General features: G+C 38.8%; 2 protein-coding genes across 8 annotated transcripts; one reads left to right on the forward strand and one right to left on the reverse strand.

The window, feature by feature from the left end:
• The first annotated feature begins 14,219 nt into the window (after nt 1–14,219).
• LOC113291719 lies at nt 14,220–15,792 on the forward strand. Its single transcript, XM_026541217.1, has 3 exons — nt 14,220–14,454; nt 14,710–14,983; nt 15,252–15,792. Exons 1-3 carry the CDS (start codon nt 14,220–14,222, stop codon nt 15,790–15,792), a joined length of 1,050 nt encoding a protein of 349 aa, XP_026397002.1.
• Nucleotides 15,793–16,279: 487 nt separating this feature from the next.
• On the reverse strand, nt 16,280–21,004 carry LOC113289939. Of its 7 annotated transcripts, none has more exons than XM_026539372.1 (9): nt 20,729–21,004; nt 20,173–20,324; nt 19,766–19,994; nt 19,306–19,473; nt 19,113–19,210; nt 18,846–18,994; nt 18,054–18,397; nt 17,857–17,956; nt 16,280–17,030 (listed from the first exon to the last, which is right to left on the reverse strand). In XM_026539372.1, exons 1-6 carry the CDS (start codon nt 20,789–20,791, stop codon nt 18,940–18,942), a joined length of 765 nt encoding a protein of 254 aa, XP_026395157.1. In that variant the 5' UTR covers nt 20,792–21,004; the 3' UTR covers nt 16,280–17,030; nt 17,857–17,956; nt 18,054–18,397; nt 18,846–18,939. The 7 variants fall into 7 exon arrangements, with proteins under 7 accessions (XP_026395157.1, XP_026395161.1, XP_026395159.1 ...); XM_026539374.1 differs by having other exon boundaries at nt 16,281–17,030; nt 18,054–18,242; XM_026539373.1 differs by having other exon boundaries at nt 16,281–17,030; nt 18,054–18,255.
• Between the last annotated feature and the right edge of the window lie 564 nt (nt 21,005–21,568).

Below are 21,568 nucleotides of genomic sequence, written 5' to 3' on the forward strand. Positions count from 1 at the left end.
TGCTGGCCTGGTATTTCTATATATCAGCAGCACTTATTGTGCTGGCCTGGTATTTCTATATATCAGCAGCACTTATTATGTTGGCCTGGTATCTCCATATATATCAGCAGCGTAGAATTATTTCAGAGCCGAGGTCACAATGGGAAAACAAGTTTTAATTTGCTCTTCAATTAATGTATGGTGAAGCGAATCGACGTCAGCACACTAATGCCACCTAAGATTGGTCAAGAGTGACTTTATTATTGTTAGCCTAAGAATGGAAGAATATCACCTCCATGACCACGTGCAAATGAAGAAAAAGGAAAGATTAAGATATCTTGTCCTTACATAAGTTCTCTTGCTATATATATATATAAAGAATCTGAAGGAATGTTTGAGACCAAGTGACGTCATTTGTGCAAATACAGTTAAGGTGGGCCCAACACATGCAAGAAAATATCATGATGTTTAAATTAAATTAATTTATTTCCTTGGTGGTTTCATATACTATGGAAAGTGAAGATTCGCTGATACTTTACAATGTTTCGTCATATTATGACACGCGGAACAATATTATTGGGGGGATTATATTTCATGACATGTGTCAGACTTCTATTGGGAGGTGATTTGGCGACGACGTGAATTCATCTGTGGGCTATATTTATGTGTTGTTTCAAAATGAAAAGGGGGGAGCGTCCAGAGAGCCGTTCACAGAAAAGAGGCGACAAGGGTTTGGTGTATTTTGAGTGTTCTTTTCTCATGGTTTGCTAAATTGTTTGTTAGGGTTTAGATTGAAACCAATTTATTTATATAAACTCTATGATGATATTTCTAATAATGATTCATTGATTAGTGATTTCTCTTCATATAGCTTGGTGTTTAATCGATTATGTGATTTTCTTGATTACTTATGCTTTTCAATTGATATAGCGTGCTTGGTTAAATTCTTTGACACAATATTCTTTAGGATTGATATGTAATACTTTAGAATCACTACCCATGAAGCGAAGGAAATTACAGCGGAGAAACCCTATTTTGGAATTTAAACATATTATCTTCCGAGACATCAGATTGATTTCGAAATTTGTCTTGAGTAATAAATAGAAATTAGTAGAGTCTTATATGATTGAATTGGTGGAAATCGAAAACCCTAGCAACCCTAATAACCCATTTTCATTTGTTTATCGTTAGAATTATTATTATTTCATTTTGTTTCTGAAAATCGTTAAAACATTATCTCTTTGATTATTGAGTTTTGGTATTAGTTAGTGGAAGTATTTTCACACTCCTCGTGGGAACGACCTGTACTTTCCATTGTTCTACTAGTTAGACACTGTGCACTTGCAGTATTTTATTGTAGGTTTCCGAGCCTACCTAGTTTTTGGCGCCGCTGCCGGGGAGTGGTAGCAAAATACTCACTAGTTGATATCAGCGTATATAGCTTATTTTTAATTTTTGTACATAATTTATTTTTATTTTTCTTTTAGTTCTTTTTACGCAGTTTGTTTGATTTTTTTTTAGGTACTTTAGTTTGAAGTGCGAGCGAAAAGAAAGTATGCACTCGCAAGACATTTGCAAGAGCCACTTGGAAGATCCATTAGAGGTTTGCTTAGATCATTTTGGGTATGATTTTGATGATGATAGTGTTATTTGTGAAGTCAATGCCTTATTAGACTCCACACCGCTGCTAGACACTAATAAATGGAAGCCCAAACTAGAACCTCTAGTTCTGTCCGAATCTCGACTAGTTCAATCAGTCGAGAATGCTCCTACCTTGACCCATAAGCCATTAAGTTCTGAATTTTTTCGTCTTGATGAGATTCATAATGAAACCGTTTTAGATGATAACGGGTCTAAGAGTCGTGATATTATTGCTCCATTGAGGCCTTGTTCAGCGAGTGAATTTGAAAAAATATCAGTCGTGGAAGTTATTTCCGCTAACTCAGAACTAGATTTAGGGAGTACAATAACTGTTCAGTTATTTAGACAATCTTTAGTAATCATCTGCGAACCTGATTTACTTCATATTAAAGGTTCGAATTATGCTTTAAATAAGATTGAATTCAGTTTTATCTCTCTGGGTATTAATCTTTCTTATTGTAGGTTCATGTTTTCAACTAATCAGATTAGTTGGGTTGATCCCCAACTCTTCAGGTTATATATATATAATTCGCAGCTTACCTTGGGGTACCAACCCCACATTGTTTGAAAACGTGCTACTGGAAAGTCGAGAAACAAATACAATTCGCTTCATGGGAGTCAACCCATCAGATTTGTTCCCTACACTCTATCTTTTGTTTTTAGTTCTTTAGTTTTTGCATATGTATTTTAGAATTTCCCACCTTAATTTCTACGTTAGATGTCTCAATTACATTGAGGACAATGTAATGTTTAACTGTGCGGGAGTGGCGCTTTTGTTAGGATTTTTCTTTAAAAAAAATAAAAATAAAATAAAAAATCTATTGCATAATATCTCTGTTTTGCTCGAAGACTAGCAAAATATAAGTGTGGGGGTGTTGATAAGCATGTAAATGCTACATTTTATACCCATATTTGTTAGCTAGGATACAATATTTTAGTTGCTAATACTATTTTAGTGCTTTTGTAGAATGTACAAGTGAATTCGATCATCCAACGAATAAACAACAAAATGTGAGACTTAATGGTGTTTGCGACGAAAATTGCAAAATGTGGTTGGCCTGGTATTTCCATATATCAGCAACCGCAATGATGAAATTTGGTTGGCCTGGTATTTCCATATATCAACAATTACAATGATGAAACGTGGTTGGCCTGATATTTTCATGTATCAGCAACCACAATGATGAAATGGGGTTGGCCTGGTATTTCCATGTATCAGCAACCACAATGATCAAATATGTTGGCCTGGTATTTCTATATATCAGCAGCACTTATTATGCTGGCCTGTTATTTCTATATATCAGCAGCACTTATTATGTTGGCATGGTATCTCCATATATATCAGCAGCGTAGAATTATTTCACAGCCGAGGTCACAATGGGCAAACAAGTTTTAATTTGCTCTTCAATTAATGTATGGTGAAGCGAGTCGACGTCAACACACTAATGCCACCTAAGATTGGTCAAGAGTGACTTTATTATTGTTAGCATAAGAATGGAAGAATATCACCTCCATGACCACGTGCAAATGAAGAAAAAGGAAAGATTAAGATATCTTGTCCTTACATAAGTTCTCTTGCTATATATATATACATAAAATCTGAAGGAATGTTTGAGACCAAATGACGTCATTTGTGCAAATACAGTTAAGGTGGGCCCAACACATGCAAGAAAATATCATGCTTTTTTAAATTTAATTAATTTATTTCCTTGGTGGTTTCATATACTATGGAAAGTGAAGATTCGCTGATACTTTGAAATGTTTCGTCATATTATGACACGCGGCACAATATTATTGGGCGGATTATATTTCATGACATGTGGCAGACTTCTATTGGGAGGTGATGTGGCGACGACGTGAATTCATCTGTGGGCTATATTTATGTGTTGTTTCAAAATGAAAAGGGGGGAGCTTCCAGAGAGCCGTTCACAGAGAAGAGGCGACAAGGGTTTGGTGTATTTTGAGTTTTCTTTTCTCATGGTTTGCTAAATTGTTTGTTAGGGTTCAGATTGAAACCAACTTATTTATATAAACTCTACGATGATATTTCTAATAATGATTCATTGATTAGTGATTTCTCTTCATATAGCTTGGTGTTTAATCGATTATGTGATTTTCTTGATTACTTATGCTTTTCAATTGATATAGCGTGCTTGGTTAAATTCTTTGACGCAATATTCTTTAGGATTGATATGTAATACTTTAGAATCACTACCCATGAAGCGAAGGAAGTTACAGCTGAGAAACCATATTTTGGAATTTAAACATATTATCTTCCGAGACATCAGATTGATTTCGAAATTTGTCTTGAGTAATAAATAGAAATTAGTAGAGTCTTATATGATTGAATTGGTGGAAATCGAAAACCTTAGCAACCCTAATAACCCATTCTCATTTGTTTATCGTTAGAATTATTATTATTTCATTTTGTTTCTGAAAATCGTTAAAACATTATCTCTTTGATTATTGAGTTTTGGTATTAGTTAGTGGAAGTATTTTCACACTCCTCGTGGGAACGACCTGTACTTGCCATTGTTCTACTAGTTAGACACTGTGCACTTGCAATATTTTATTGTAGGTTTCCGAGCCTACCAATAGTCATTTCACCCCACCTGCATATGGACGTGTGAGTGTCCGGACACCATCTGAAAATAAAGGCAACCAAGCCTGGAATATCTTTCCTAATTTGAAGCATTGCGGAAGCCGCGACAGCATCAATAATTTGCGCCTTGGTCAAACTGGCTTTTACATATTTCTGGGTCATCATGAATCACATCCATTTCTCAAAGGGACGCAACGGACTAACACATATTTTAAAGTTGATGGGAGAAGCAGAATACTCTTTCCTCTGAAGACAAAACCTTATTACACCTCCTGGCCGAACCGACCGGGCCTCTCCTTCACTTTCCAGACCAGTCAGAAGAATCGACACATACTTGGGATGATTTTTCCTAATTGTGGCGGATGTTGTAAAGAACTCATCGTATATGTTTGTCTTGGAATTTCCAACATCTTTCGGTACGGCAGAAAGTGACATCCTAACAAAAATTCTCTCACACTACTTTCACCTTCCAAATAACTACAATGGAACAATACGAAGAGAAATTATTACGGAAAGCGCATGTAAATTATTTTATCAGACACAGGAGATCCATCTTGAACGTAAGCCAATTTTTTGCAAAGTCATAATGCGCGTAGACAAAGAAATGAGGACTGAAAGACACTGCATCACCACCTCATGCCATGGCCGTACCCCGCAGCGCTAAGTTGGCGACCGGCCGAGAAGGCGCGCCCCACTATGGGAACCATGCACACGACCACACGAAGAAAAGGAGAAAATCCTAGAAGCTAGGTTTTCACGGGAAGGGAATGACAGTTACTAGTTCATGCATGCCTACTTTGCACAGTAATTGGGAAGGACAACATTACTACGGTATTCACACCTAAATGTTACTACAAGTTCATGCAAAGCATATCTACGGCTAGGATTCATACCAACACAGAAGAACAATATTTCTAAAAGTTCATGAAAAGATACGACTACAGCTAGGGTTTGCACTAACACAAGAAAACAAGAAAAACAAGTTAAAAAGGAAGTGCTGGAAGACATACCTGGGATTCGCTCGTCCGCTTTATTACTACCACATGGCCAAAAAAAAAAAAAAAAACAAAGGTGTGAAATAAAAGGAGAGGTCGGCCCCTTTTATAGGCGTAACACTTAGGAGTTTGAATAAGGAAAGGACTTCCTATTTGAGCCAAGTAAGGAAAAGAGGCAATCGGGTCCACAGAGACAAATCACCACCGTGCCACGCCGTCCACGCCATTTCCTTGGCCCCACCATGCCAAGCCGTCCGCGCCATTTCCTTGGCCCCACCATGCCAAGCCGTCTGCGCCATTTGCCTTTGCCCCACCATGCAAAGCCGTCCGCGCCATTGCCTTGGCCCCACCATGCCAAGCCGTCCGCGCCATGCCTGCCTCACCAAGCCGCATCATGCCTTGCACCACCGTGTCGTGCCATGACTTGTCGCGCCAACACCAACAACTCGCCAAGCCAGCGTCACGATGTTCCCTAACCCGACCAAGGTGATGCATGGCCAGACTAAGCCTACAATCTTCACCTCACCACTTCACGGTCTACACCACAAATAGAATCTATGCAAGGCCGCCAGACACGAGGATCATGAACTCTCCTTACCTCTCGAAAAAGGTTAGTCGGACCTTCCTGACCATCTTTTGACGACTTGTCGTTTCGATTTTGTCCTAGCCTGTCACCATATTATGCTTACCTCGCAACAATGCTCCCGTTCCGAGCTAAGGAGGGGACTTAATGTTGATGGTGGTTTTTAGCTTAGGGTTAAAATCGTAAAACCGCACATCTGACATGACGTCACTATGAACATTAGCATATTTATTGAATCGATCATCATGCCTACGTAAGAATTACCAGGGTACCTTTTTTTTATGTGTCATGTTCCAAGGCAGAACCCTTAACATTGACCGACATCATATATGCCAAACCCTAATTCTCATGCTACCGCGCCAAGGCACGCCAACCATGTCAGCCGCACCACTGTGCCAATGGCATGCCATGCCAGACAGGTCTACCGCGCCAAGGCATGCCAACCATGTCAGCCGCACCACTGTGCCAATGGCATGCCATGCCAGCCACGTCTATCGCGCCAAGGCATGCCAACCATGCCAGCCGCACCACTGTGCCAATGGCATGCCATGCCAGCCACGTCTACCGCGCCAAGGAGTTCCAACCATGCCAGCCGCACCATTGTTCCAATGGCATGCCATGCCAGCCACGTCTACCGCGTCAAGGCATGCCAACCATGTCAGCCGCACCACTGTGCCAATGGCATGCCATTCCAGCCACGTCTACCGCGTCAAGGCATGCCAACCATGCCAGCCGCACCACTGTGCCAATGGCATGTCATTCCATCCACGTCTACCACGCCAAGGCATGCCAACCATGCCAGCCGCACCACTGTGCCAATGGCATGCCATTCCAGCCACGTCTACCGCGCCAAGGCATGCCAACCATGTCAGCCGCACCACTGTGCCAATGGCATGCCATACCAGCCACGCCGCACCATACCATGCCGACCTTCCCTATGCGGCTACCAAAACGAAGGCGTGCGACGATCAACGACCACCCTTCCACCTTATATGCAAATCCTAGCCGTCCAGGGTCGCCAACCAACGCATGGTAACCTTTGGCCCAAAACCCTAGTTTTGGCCACGCCAAACCGCGCCAAGGCATGCCATGCCACATGTGCCAATGGCATGCCAACCACCTTGCCGCACTATACCATGCCAACCTTCCCTATGCGTCTACCAAAACGAAGGCGTGCGACGATCAACGGCCACCCTTCCACCTTAGAAGCAAATCTTAGCCGTCCAAGGTCGCCAACCAACGCATGGCCCAAAACCCTAGTTTTGGCCATGCCACATGTGCCAATGGCATGCCAACCACCTCGCCGCACCATACCATGCCTGCCTTCCCTATGCGGCTACCAAAATGAAGGCGTGCGATGATCAACGAGCATCCTTCCACCTTAGATGCAAATCTTATTTGTCCAAGGTCGCCAACCAACGCATGGTAACCTTTGGCCCAAAACCCTAGTTTTGGCCACGCCAAACCGCGCCAAGGCATGCCATGCAACATGTGCCAATGACATGCCAACCACCTTGCCGCACCATATCATGCCGGCCTTACCTATGCGGCTACCAAAACGAAGGCGTGCGATGATCAACGACCACCCTTCCACCTTAGATGCAAATCTTAGCCGTCCAAGGTCGCCAACCAAAGCATGGTAACCTTTGGCCCAAAACCCTAGTGTTGGCCATGCCAAACCGTGCCAAGGTATGCCATGCCACATGTGCCAATGGCATGCCAACCACCTCGCCGCGCCATACCATGACGGCCTTCCTTATGCGGCTACCACAACGAAGGCGTGCGATGATCAACGACCACCCTTCCACCTTAGATGCAAATCTTAGCCGTCCCAGGTCGCCAACCAACACATGGTAACCTTTGGCCCAAAACCCTAGTTTTGGCCATGCCAAACCACGCCAAGGCATGCCATGCCACATGTGCCAATGGCATGCCAACCACCTTGCCGCACCATACCATGCCGGCCTTCCCTATGCGGCTACCAAAACGAAGGCGTGCGACGATCAACGACCACCCTTCCACCTTAGATGTAAATCTTAGCCGTCCAAGGTCGCTAACCAACGCATGGTAACCTTTGGCCTAAAACCTTAGTTTTGGCCACGCCAAACCGCGCCAAGGCATGCCATGCCACATATGCCAATGGCATGCCAACCACCTTGTCGCACCATACCATACCGGCATTCCCTATGCGGCTACCAAAACAAAGGCATGCGACGATCAACGACCACCCTTCCACCTTAGAGGCAAATCTTATCCGTCCAAGGTCGCCAACCAATGCATGGTAACCTTTGGCCCAAAACCCTAGTTTTGGCCACGCCAAACCGTGCCAAGGCATGCCATGCCACATGTGCCAATGTCATGCTAACCACCTGCCGCACCATACCATACCGGCCTTCCCTATGCGGCTACCAAAACGAAGGCGTGCGACGATCAATGTCCACCCTTCCACCTTAGATGCAAGTCTTAGCCGTCCAAGGTTACCAGCTAATGCATGACAACATTTGTCCCTAGTTTGGTCGCACCTAAACAAAGCCAAAACCCTAACTTTTGGCCGCGCCTAAACCAGGCCATATTAAAGCCATGCCGAGCATGTTTTCATGCCACTGGCGACCAAACGAAGGGTTGCAATAATCAACGGCTACCTTTCCTCTTAAGATGCAAAATCTCGACCGTCGAAGGTCACCACCGAGCCGGCAAGTCTCCCAAGCTCAACTTGCCATACAACAACAGCATGCTACATGGTTTCCACGAAAACACTCGAGACATCAACACATGTCACAAACTGGGGGATGCTCTTGGGGTATTGGTTTGGCGGTTTACAGCGTGCGGCGTACACTATGCCCGTTATAAGACAGTGTCATAAGGATGAAGTGGTTAGTAAATACATGGGGTAATGGTGAAACGCTTTCTTTTATGGAACATCAATTCCAGGCGTTACCGGTTACCACCTCCTCCCATTTACTCATCCGTTTTCCATTTCTTAATGAGACCAGAGTACGTTTCACTTCGACTTGTATAAATAGGTCTTACCTATTTCCACCGAACAACAAGTTCAGGTCAGGAGGATACAACACTCAGAAAATATTTGATAGCTTTCCATCTATTAGCTTCCCACTTTCTGATACAAGTCGTGAAACAACTACTCTTCCAGAATCAACTATTCTGGTCTCAACACTCTCTTCGCTTCCCTCTCCAAAACCAACCATCTCCTTCACTTTGTGACCGAAGAAAGTCTGGAATGGCCATTTCTTGGTTTAGGCCGGATTTGTACAGATTGATCTCTCAAATCTAAAGTACTCCTTTGCAGTATATTGTTTAGGGTTTAAACCCGTTTCTCACCCACACACGCGAAATTACCAAAATCAGCAGAAATCGTTTTCACCCTCAAACACTTGGGAACCAAGTCTTCTATCTATATAAATAGAGGCCTAACCCATTGTAATTCTCGACACATCTAATAATATTTCTCCCTTCTTTTTCCCCTCTACTTTGTGTCTTCTTCTTCACTTTCTTTATTTCACAACAGATAGGTTTTTTTTATTGTTGTATAAGGGTATATTTATTAAGTATCAAAACTATGGGTATTTAATTAATATACCCCACATAAAAACATGTTTATTACTCAGTTGTTATTCGTCTGGTTAAATAGAATTTTCGGGAATAGGCATAACTAGCAAATAATTTTACATAACTGTCCTTTGACCATATATACGGCTCAGGTCGGATGGTGTACGTTCAGTTGTTGCGGGCAGGGGTGTAAAATGAGAAGGCTTGTATGTACTCTATATGGAAAGAAATCGACTGTTGTAATGAAAAAGTAGTGGTGGAGCTTGCAGGCGAAAAGCTAGTTTTTCTCATATGTATATCAACATTAATAGTCATCATTTCACTGGTTTGGTTGTTTTTTTCAGAACGAGGAAGCACGTCTGCTTTGATACGTGGTCCTGTTTTATTCCTTCCTCTTTGCAAATAATGCGCCAGCTAGTACTAGTAAATGATTTTGATTCTTACTTTTAAGGTAAAACAGAAACAACATAATTTAGATGTAACAATGCTTAATCCATCAACAGGAGTATTTTCGATTTCTTAGTACACCTGATGATCATAGGCTTAAAAATAGCAGAGAGCCTCGTCACCATGATCCATTTCCAATCGATTGGTTATGGATTGTAGGCTGCGAGACCAATTTGCTTTCGTTTTTTAAGAGAATTTTTGATTTCTTCTTCTGTTTTCTTGAAACAGCAATTAAAATTAAACTTTATTCATCTTTTTGCGACTTTCTCATTATTCACAATTAATCGAGAAATCAGAAGAAAAAAAAAATTAAACATCAACCAAGAACTCAACACTTGATCACTAACGGTTGGCCTTCAAATTCCGATGCTGAATCTGTTTTCCGGATTTGTTGTTTGGTTTATCTTCAATTGTATATCGATCGGAAAAAGACGACGATGTGGTGAAACGGATCTTTCTACCATTTGATGAAGTGCAGCAGCAAGAAGATAATCGCATCACAAATCTAGCAATTCCACATCCAATTATACAAGGTATTTTGATTAAACAGCAGAAACACGGACAACACACGCCTAAGACGCAAGCACTAGTCGCGCATTCTATTACTCTTTCTCTTTTGCGATCCTTTTCAATTTGACGAGCCACTGAAGGAGTTGTCGAAGAAGAAGAAGCCGAAGATGAAGACGGAGTAGCTTCGGTTTCCATTTTGAAAATGTTTTTTTTTTCCTATTCTTGAACTGATATATGTGGTTGTCCTTTTCTTCTCGTGAATATATGGTTGAGTTAAACGCAAATATTATTTTGTTTTCTGGCAAATAAAAAACAGATTAAGAATATCGTTAGGAAGCTAGTCCTTTTCGTGATTAAGCAGAACAAAGAGTTTTAGAAGTTCTGTTTTTTCATTTTTATAACAAGTCTAATGGTATGGAATTTTGCCAAACAAAAGTCATGCCCCACGTAGGGCCTTTGGTGTGAATGAATGGAGAAGCATTGAAGAGAAATTCTTGAGTGAGAAGTATTGAAGGAACCGTTTTCCGGGGACTACTCAACTTTGTGATAGGAATGTCTATCCTATATTTATAAGGGGTGTTCTAAAGTGTGGAAATGACTAACCTATCCTTCACCTATATATAATCACCTCCTCCCATCACCCTCACCTATATATATAACCACCTCCTCCCATCACCACCGCCGGTCACCACCACCAATCACCACCGCCACCTTTATATATAACTTAATTTAAATCATTAACAAAACAAAATCAAAATTATAACAAACCGATTACTTTTCATTCGTTTCCATTGAAAAAATGAGAAGTAATCATCAAAATGAGTTGAAAATGGAAGTTACAGAGAGAAGTTCGGCTAGGAATTATGTGAAAATTTTTGTCGAACTAGCCGAACTCAACTTTAATGGAGGTTTTTGTTTTCAGCGAAAAATTCGGTTACGTCGAAAAAAAATGTCCAAGCTGAACTTATTATTCGGTTACATCGCAAAAAGTTCGGTTACGCCGCAAAAAAGTTCGGTTGCATTGCAATTTTTTTCTCCTAACCGAACTTTTCTCTGAAAAACCTGCATATTGAGTTCGGTTACTTCGTAATTTTTTTTCCTAGACGAACTCCTAGTTCGGTTACGTCGCAATTTTCTTCTCCTAACCAAACTTTTCTCTGAAAGAAAAAACTCCATTAAAGCTGAGTTCGGCTACCTGTGTTTTCAGAAATACTAGCCGAACTACACATGCAGATGAGTTCGGCTACCTGTTCTTCAGATTTCGTAGCCGAACTTTTTTAACCAAACCGAAATCAATTTGTAAATTGTTCATTTTTAGGAATGCTTTGGCCAATTCAAGCACCATTAACTAAATTTTAAGTATCCGTGAGTACCCAAAACATCATACTCTTGTTGTGGCTCTTAAAGAAAAAGATCTTAACTTTTTTTCTTCCAAAATCCTCATCTTCATTATCATCTTCATCTTCTTCTTCTCCCTCTCAATAATTCTTTTTTTGAAAAAAAAATAACTTATTAATTTAATCTCACTAATCATTAATTAACTCACTAATCATCACACTAATTTAATTACCAAGGGCAAGTTTGGTATTAAAAAAAACTTAGATAATGGGTGACTCATTATTACTTCTAATATCCACCCAAAAAAATGGAGAGTAGTCCCCCACCATTTTTTAGTAGTACTCCAAAAAATGGTTCTATTGAAGAGCATTCTTAGTACTAAGGAGAGGTTAGTGGTTTGACATCTCATTTGATTTGTTGGGTACCTAATTTGGGGCATTGTCCGGCCCGAACACTATAGGAACCGGAACCAGGGCTGGGTTCTAAAGGTCTTCGCACTGAAACTAGTGAAATCAGAAACGAAAAGTAGAAATTGACGTTTAGTCCCAAAGTTAGTGGGCTTTGGACGCTCTAGTCCATCCACCCAAAGCCCAGGACGCTTTAATCCAAAAATGTCCCGTGTTTTACAGTCTTGTCCAAATGTTGACGAGTCAGTCCAAATATGTACCGTTCCAGCGATTTCCGATTTTTTTTAATACCAGAATTGACCTTCCAGAGATTCTTTATATAAACAGTGTATTTTGAATTGTTTTCTTTTTGAATCTGAGATTGAGATCGAGATAGAGAGAGAGCGATACAGAGAGAAAGCGATGAATCTGATTTCAATCGTTTCTCCAGTAGAAATCATCTTCAGGTTAGTTTGAAAGTGTTCTGAAATCGTTATTTTTGATCTCAGATTTGGATTCACGGCAGATTTGGATTCGAGATAGAGAGAGAGCGATTCGGAGGTGATTTAACAGATTCATAGAGGTTAGGTTGGATTTGATTGTTTATGCAGCAGAATTCAACTTCAGGTTAGTTTTCTTTTGGTTGTACGATCTGTTACATCTAATTTTTAGGTTTGTTTCTGATTTTTAGTTTTTCTGAGTTTATGAGTTGATGATATGAATTCGATCTGTTACATCTTATTGTTTGTATGCTCTTGATTTGATATCTGTTATATATTAGCTTTTGATTCTCGTGAAACGATTTTTGTTTATTGTTGTTTGATGATGATTTTAGTTTTATGATGCATGATATGAAATCGAAGTAATATTAGATCGTAGGCTTCTGATTTATTCAATTATGTTGTTCCAGTAAGATTCTGAAGCTTAATCGATGGAGTATTTGATTTAGGTTTACTGTTATTTGATGTTTTGACTTCGATTAAATGTGTACTTTCCTGTACACTATTTACTTTTAGGTTATTCAAATATGAAATTGTGATTTGAAGCTTCAAATGTTTATTATCATTTATTTTGTAATATGTAGGGATATCAAATATGTCTGAGAAGATTATTCATGCTGTTTTGAATCATGGTGTGCACTCTGCTTCTTTTCCTATTAATACTTCGACAACCGTAGATGATTTGAAGCATTTTGCATGCGAGCATTGGAGGTCTTTGTCTCCTGGGAGTATATGTTTCAGCTATAAGGATAATGATCAATTAGTTTTTGTACAAGGTGATATACAACTGCAAGGTTTGATTGCTCTTGTTATCCTTATTAAGAATAAAGATTTTTATTTGAATGTTGACGTGATTCGGAATCATACGTCTCGTTCTAATTCTGGTTGTAGCACTAGTTATGGTTCTAGTACTGCAAATTCTTGTGTAACTGATAGTCCTAAGATGGTAAGGGCGGTAGATCATGATGCAGACCAGGCCAAGCCTCTGATTTGTAATGAATGGATTTATGTTTTTGACAAAGTTGATAGAGAATTTATGGGCGGTGTTAAAGCTGTTAGACTTGATGTTGATAAGTACAAGATGTCTACTGGTCACAAGATTATTATTATTAAAAATGACAAGACTCGTTTTACTGCAAAGTGCCAAGAAAATAATTTTGGTTGGAGGATTCACTTTGGGCCTGTCAATGGTGACATTTCTCGGTTCGTGCTGAAAGATTCTAATGTTACTCACAGGTTAGTGGTGTTCATATTAGTCCACATTACGAATTCTTGTTTTTAGGCTTTTATATATAGACTTGTTATAGGTGTATATTGTGGTACAAATTTCTTGTTGTAGGCTTTTTAAGTGGCACATTCTGTAGATTACATATTCTTGGTGTAAATTACATGTTTCTTACTTGGTCTGTGTTTTCTTTTTGCATATCTGATGTTGGTTTTGAGATATTATTAGTTGTACATTGTGGTGCACATTACTTATTCCAGATTTTTTTTTTGTAGTTGTGGTGTTGGTTTGAGGTTGAAGAGTCTTGCGGTGACAACCAAGTTAGTCAAGCATTTGATCGCTGACAATATACATGAGGATCATAGTCTAAAACCCAAACAGATCATATCACTTTTTAAGAAGACTTATGGGTCCAATATTAAGTATCACCATGCCCGTAGAGGGAAATGGGCGTATTTGAAGAACAGTTTGGCGATGACGAGAAGTCGTATAGCGATTTAACCTGGTATGTCAAAGCAATTGAAGAAACTAATCCTGATAGCTATGTGAATTTTGAAGTTGATCATGGAACCATAAGATTTCAGAGAATCTTCATTTGTTTCGGTGCTTGCAAGCATAGCTATAGGCATCTCAGGCCCATGATTTACTTGGACGCTACATTTCTTACTGGTAGATCCAGGGGTACTTTGATGGATGCAACATGTATCAATTGAAACAATGGTTTTTACCCATTTTCTTTTGCTCTTGTTTCTTCTGAAAACAAAGATAATTGGTTTTGGTTTCTGGATAATCTTAAATAAGTTATCGATGGTCGTCAATTTGTTTTCCTTAGTGATCATGGAGAAGGACTTTTGCAGTGCATTCTAAAAGTATTTCCTAATTCATATCACAGCTATTGATTTTACCACATCAAGTGCAATCTCCCTATTGGATCAGGTGATGCGAATTCGAAGGTTTTTATTGATTTGTTTTACAAAGCTGCTTACTCTTACACATCAGCTAACTTTGAAGAAGCTTTGCGTGGCATGCATGTAATTGGATGTGGACATGTTGCTAACTATATCATGACTATTCCAAAGGAGAAATGGGAAAATGCATTTTTCCTTGTGTGCAGATATAATGCTCACTCTTCAACTCTTTCCGAGTCGTTCAACAACTGGATTCTTGATTTCAAAAAGTTGCCTGATTTTTCTCTTCTCGATGCGATACGGTGAGTTTTATGTTTAGTGTTTCATTCATTTATTTTTCTCTGATGTGTACATCTTCCCATGTACACATGTTTATCTGTCTACATTGTTGCACAATGGATTTGCTTGATCTGTAGATACTTGTACACGTATTTTATCTGTGATTACGCAACTGTGTGTACATTGTTGTACACAGGATTTCCTTAATGTTTACATTGTTGTACACATGTTTTATCTGTATTCCTTCTAGATCATGTTTTGATTTTATGTTTTGTGTTTTTATAATGTTAGTTTGAAGGTTATGAAGATGAATTCTACGAGATGGGTAGAAGGTCTAGAAACTTTCAACACTAGGCTCACTTCCACATTTGAGGTTTCACTAAAGGAAAACATCGACATTGGTCATACTTGGATTGTTACTGAGTCCATGGAAAGATCGTATGAAGTCGCATCTCCCCGGTATCATTATGTAGATCTATTGCAGCAAACTTGTACATGTCACAGGTGGCGAGTTAATGGTTTTCTTTGTGCACATGCTTGTGATTCCATTCAAGCTACGAGGGAGAACATATATTCATTTGTTGAGCCATACTTCACCACTGAAGGGTACAACGGGACATACCAGGAGATCATCTTTCTAATCCCCAATTATGACAAGCCGCGGGCTTATGATCCTAGTGATAAGGTTATTTTTCCTATTCTTGTTCCTCCACCTGGTAGACGAAGAACACAACATATGAAGAATGCTTGGGAGAAGCAAAATAGGCCTATGATGTATACAAAGTGCTTCACCCTTGGTCACCACAACAGAGCTACCCGCCCCATGCTTTGATGATTTTTTCTATGTTTGATTTGTTCAAAAGATTCTATGTATTTAGTTTTTAATTTTGGTAATGTCTTTTTGAATTTTCTTTGGTGTGGATAATTAGTGCCAAGACATGTGTACCATTGTGTACACCTTCCTGTGCACTTCAGTTTTCTTACCTGTCTTTTTACCTGGGTACCATTATGTACACCTTTTTGTACAATGGATGCTACTAGTCTATTTTGTTTAGTAATATTTTATGTTTTCAGTTATGTATATTGCTACTAGTTTTATTTTGCTAATGCATGTTCAATTTTATGTTTTCAGTTTTGCAGGCCTGGATAAATCTGTCAGTACATGTGTACCATTATGTACACCTTCCTGTACCATTACTGTGATAAATTTTTGCTCTGTCAGTAACATTGCACAATCATGTACACCTTAATATTTTACTAAACTGTAATATACACCTTAGTACCGACAAAAGTATACTTTCAACACATCAAAATTGAAACTAATAAAAAGATTAATTCAAGGTTTTTATAGTAGTCATAAGTCTTAAATTGAAACTAATAAAAAGATTAATTCAAGGTCTTTATAGTATTGAAAACTGAAAGTTGAAAAGTTGTTTGAAGATAAAAAACGTTTAGAAGCAATTCAGAAAGTGATCTTGTATAATGAAGCTTAAAAACTCCTCTTCCTCTTCAATGGTTTCATTTCCATACTCAGGCGCCACTCCTTGTGTTGTTCATCCTTTGCTATATTCCACACCTTTTCATACACTCCAAATTTTTTTCAGCATCTTGGCCACCAATTTTTCTCTCATTTCCTGACAAATGTCTTCGGCCCTATGTTGATCTCTTTCGATACTCTTTGTCTTCTTCACACTTCGTTTCATAAAGTAACAAGTGTATAGGAGGCAGTCTGGATTGATTTTGTGCAGGGCATTACATGATGTTTATTTCGTGCGGTTCTATAGGTGCATCACCCTTTAACGCTCTCTTCTTGTTGAGTTCCAATTGCACCATATTTGCTAGTTGTTGTGCATCATCTTTATAGTCCTCATTTGAGTGCAATGAGTTGTACCATTTCCACTCAAGCGCTTCGAAATCAAACTTCAAAAGCGACCAGTGAACTCCTACTGCCATTTGTTGTGTAGAGTGATTGACGGGGATTACAAGAACTTCCAGATTGTCAGGCATGTCCCGTATGAAATCAACCACAAGCTTTTGTACAGTGCCGATGATATTGATCTTCACATAGTACTGCAATCAATAATTTGTTGGAAAATAAAATGAATTAGGTACACCTAAATCAGACCATAAAACTAACAAGCATGTACACTACTACATATCAAACAGATGGATGATATAGATGTATCCATGACATATGATACAGGTGTACAACTATGTACACACCTAAATAAATCTAACAATCAAGCATCCATACAAACAGTCAACAGAGCACGTGTCAATCATATATCATACTGGTGTATATCTATGTCCACACCTAAAGAAATATACAAACAAACACTACACCAAATTTAATGTTTAGCAACAGCTTAGATCTGTTGCTGACTAATTTTATATCTATTCTTCTGCTAATTTTAGAGTCATTCCGGGATATATTTTAGTAGAACAGGATATAGTTGTTCTGGTTCAGATTTAGAACATATTTTCGCCGTTGCTAATATTTCGCAACAAAAAAAAGGTCAAGTCTTCATTAACTTAGTCAAAACTGATTACCCCTAGTTCCCAGCAATACCCCAGTTCCCTGCAATACCCTGATTCATTTTATATCCAGCAATTGAATATGATAGTTCTCATACTCTATACTCACACATACATTCCCACAGGTTTAAACCTCAAAAAGACATTCTACAATGAAAGGGAACCAAACACAATAAAAAGCAGGGAATTCATCACATCAAAGACATGTTACAGGTTGCATTAAGAAAATCAAGTGTCAAATTGTACAACTGAAAGATTGCATATGCAAATATGTTCTTGTTTCTTACATTGTGCTGGTGCTACTATGTTTGTTTTAGCTTCTAAGGATTGCATATAGAAACAGAATGTTACAATCTCTTACAGTGATCAGTAATCAGAATGCAGCAAATCATTGTGGCTTTGAGAGGATGATCAAGATGCCGAATTCTCGTCTAGTAAATACGACCAAGATGATGAAGAACCTGTCACAGATACATATAGTTAGAGATAACAAACAAAAAAAGTAATAGTACTTCAGAATTCAGGGTATATATTCTACTATTAATGATTTGCTTATACCTGAAAGATACTAGAGACTCGAGCAAGTGCTGGGATTTCTGATGAGTTTTCGCTATACCATGATCAAAATGAACCAGTCATAACACTATGAGGTTGCACAGTAGTGGCTTTGGATTCACCATAAGCAGCTTTAGGGTGAAGCTCAGTAGTTGAGCTAGTCTGTTTCCAGAACTGAATTGATAATCCAAGCTATATAACAGACCTTGTTCCAAAGAGCAAGGAAAGCTTTAAAATATCAGGTATACTTCAAGAAGATATGCATCATATAATCAGAAGGAAAAAATGCTGAGCATTAACTCTGTTAATAGATATACATCTTGCACCCAATAAATGTTTTACAACACCTACAAACACATATATTTCCATTAACACCTTAAATAAAATACCCACAAAGAAGTTGGCCAGCTAAGGGGGTCTCAATCTAACATAGCAGAATATAATCATAAATTACCAATAGTCAATATTTTCTAAACTCCTGTATCACATTGAGTGCACAACCTACGAAAATTCATGAGCAGTCTCACAACAAGTGCAGAACCAACCAAAAATTCATCAGATAAAGACCCACTATAAAGGCAAATAAAACACCTCCCTGGAGTGGAACAACATGAGCCAATTATTACCGGAGAAAACCGAAAGTGCAAACAAAATGAAACAAGAAGGACTTCAGATGCGCTTCACTGAAATAACCTGGCCTGATTACTAAATTTGAAATTTGAAACGGTAAACAATAGTAACTAGACTTTTTCTTTAAACTGGAATAATTTAACAAGCGCAGTCCAGCTTACCCACCAAAATTCCAAGGTTAACAAAGGAACCATCATCAACAAGGGGCTCATGATATTTTGGTTTGCATCTGCTGGTGGATATGTACAAGGAACTCAACTTAAAAGAGGATACCATGACTATTGTCTTCAATCATGTATGACAAGAATAACATCCTTGCATCAAAAAGGAAAAGCAATTAAACAATTGAATTGAACATGACTAACAAAAGACTAAAGAATCAGCTAAAACAGCCACTAATAAATATCAAATTAATTAAAGAAAATAGCTAACCTGCAAGACGCTGCTTTGATGCTATTCAGAAGAACAAGGTAGCCCATCTGGAGTGAATTGCCATTCAGATCTCTCAAACACATTCTTGAAAAAGGAATCTAAATATTAAGTGACATAAAAAATTAAGACGAGCAAAGTTTTCATCCATGGAAAAGGAAACACAGGCTGCATTAAATATGTCACAATAACCTACCTCTCTAGCAAAAGTAGTACCAAAACCTAATAATATGAATGATGTGTAACCAAGGAAAGAAGGGTACCCGGCCCGCATTTTCTTCTTTATAGGAACATTGCAGATGAAAAGCACTATATTTCTATCTTGCAGTAGTCCACCTAAAGCACAAATATGGATGTCATCCCCCTGAGAAATCACAAAAAAAACTTAAGTCAAATCTCACAGATTATATCAACACCTCAAATAAAACAAAAAGCAATAAACCTAGATGATTAGTACAGATCTTGAATGGCTTAGACTGTCTCAGAGGTGATGACAAAACCCCCTAATCTCTCTGCTTCACTAGGTACAGATGCATGAGCAGACAGAGCAATCAGAGAAGCCTAAAATTTCCATCAGAAAAGATCGGTATTACAGTTTACAAATTACAGAGATAAATATAGTACAAAAAATTAATATTAGCCGGACCACCCATCACCTTTCTAGGAGGATTCAAAAGATCATCATAGCGTGCTAGGGCGGATTGTAAGGTGCAAGGACCTGGGAAAGGAGGTGGTAATGAGCTTCCCCCCTTCGGTGAACCATCTTCTTTATCTGTGTGAATTGAGAACAACAAATCTAGGGGTTGACCCAACAGCTTCCCTGCTTCGTCGACAGTTTCATCGCAGTTCTCAGCATAAACACCACCATGATCTCCAGTCTCATATCTGAGAAGAAGAAACGAAAAAATCAAACACCATTTATATGAAATACAAGGGAAAAATGTGGTCATAGGATCTGTCGTTCAAAGTGTTTCATTTTCTTCATTCTGGCAATAGCATGACTAAGGCTATAAAAGAGTGGGACAAGAGCTATGACGAAAAAGAAAAGTTATGGTAAAGATACTTATGCAAGAGAAGATCCCGGTATGGCAAACTCCCTACGTATACAAGATCTATCAGACTTGGGTTTGTGGAGCTCTCTTTGTTGAGCAACAGTGGCTCTGCAGTTAAGACAAAATGATAGCAGTGGTAATTAACTGAAGCTACCCCAGACGCCTTCAAAAACAACACAATCAAAACAAACCCCCAATTAGTGTAACCTGAAAAACATTACTTTTTCAAGAAAATCCTCGAATTACTCAAAACCTAAAGAATCAGAAATATGCATGCTTTCCTAAATATCCCCAAAATCAAAGAAGACCCTTTACTAAGAATCAAATCGAAACCCTGATATCAAATTGTTAACACAAAATTTTCATCAAAACGTCCAAAATCTCGAAACGGAAGCACAAACCCAATGTTCAAAACATCAAGAAAATCCCTAAATTCGAGGATTGTAATTGAGAAACAAACTAAAACCCATAACATAATGATAGTTAGTGATAATCTAAAAAAAGAACTTGATTGGAAAAGTATAGAAAATAAATCCAGGGTTTCAAGAGCAAATTGATGGAAATTACCTGAAGCTGTTTAACAGGGAAAGGGCCATGAAGAATCTCTTCTTCTCCGATGTTCTCTACCATGTTCTTATTCTACTGCTGCTCCATAACTCCAAAATCCAAAACTCAAGCGAATCTAACAACGTCTTCTTCTACTTCTTAAATGGAGAGTTTCTACTTCTTAAGCGAATCGAACAGATTTTTCTTCTACTTTTAAAAGAGTCTCTACGAGATCGATGCTTCCAAATCTCGCAGATGATCTAAAAACGGAAGTTCTTCAGAGCTACAAATCCAGAATGAAAGAGAGGAAAGTTTTTTTGTGGTTGAGAAATGAGATAAGATCGATAATATTAGCAACAGAACATACGCGGTTCGAAATTCGCAACGGCAATACACTGTTGCGAAAAATTGATTTGTTTTTGAGAAACTTACACATGCAGTAGGACTCATTATTTCACATCTCATGTACTTTTGATCATCTGGATGACGAAAGCTATCTCTGATAATTGATGTGCAACGTCGATGAACGTATAACTGCAGTACCTCTTGGTCCAGATATTTGTTGAACATCAGTTCACGAAGTACTTTTCTCATAATCATAATTTCTTCCCTGATTGTTGGATCTTCGAGTTTTGTTAGTTCCCAAGATACAGAGCTGCAGAATCATAAAGAAAATGTTAACATGGTGTACATAGTGGTGCACATACCTTTTTTACAATAATATTCAATCATTCGTATAGTGCGAGGTATTGTTTTGTGAACTTACGTCAGGCTTGCATAGTCGAAAAATTTTTGTATCCTTTTTTTGTCCCGTCCTGGTTCCATGGCATGGTATAGTGGTGATTGAAGAACATCTGGCAG

The sequence above is a fragment of the Papaver somniferum genome, chromosome 6, assembly GCF_003573695.1.
Source record: "Papaver somniferum cultivar HN1 chromosome 6, ASM357369v1, whole genome shotgun sequence".
Classification (NCBI taxonomy): domain Eukaryota; kingdom Viridiplantae; phylum Streptophyta; class Magnoliopsida; order Ranunculales; family Papaveraceae; genus Papaver; species Papaver somniferum.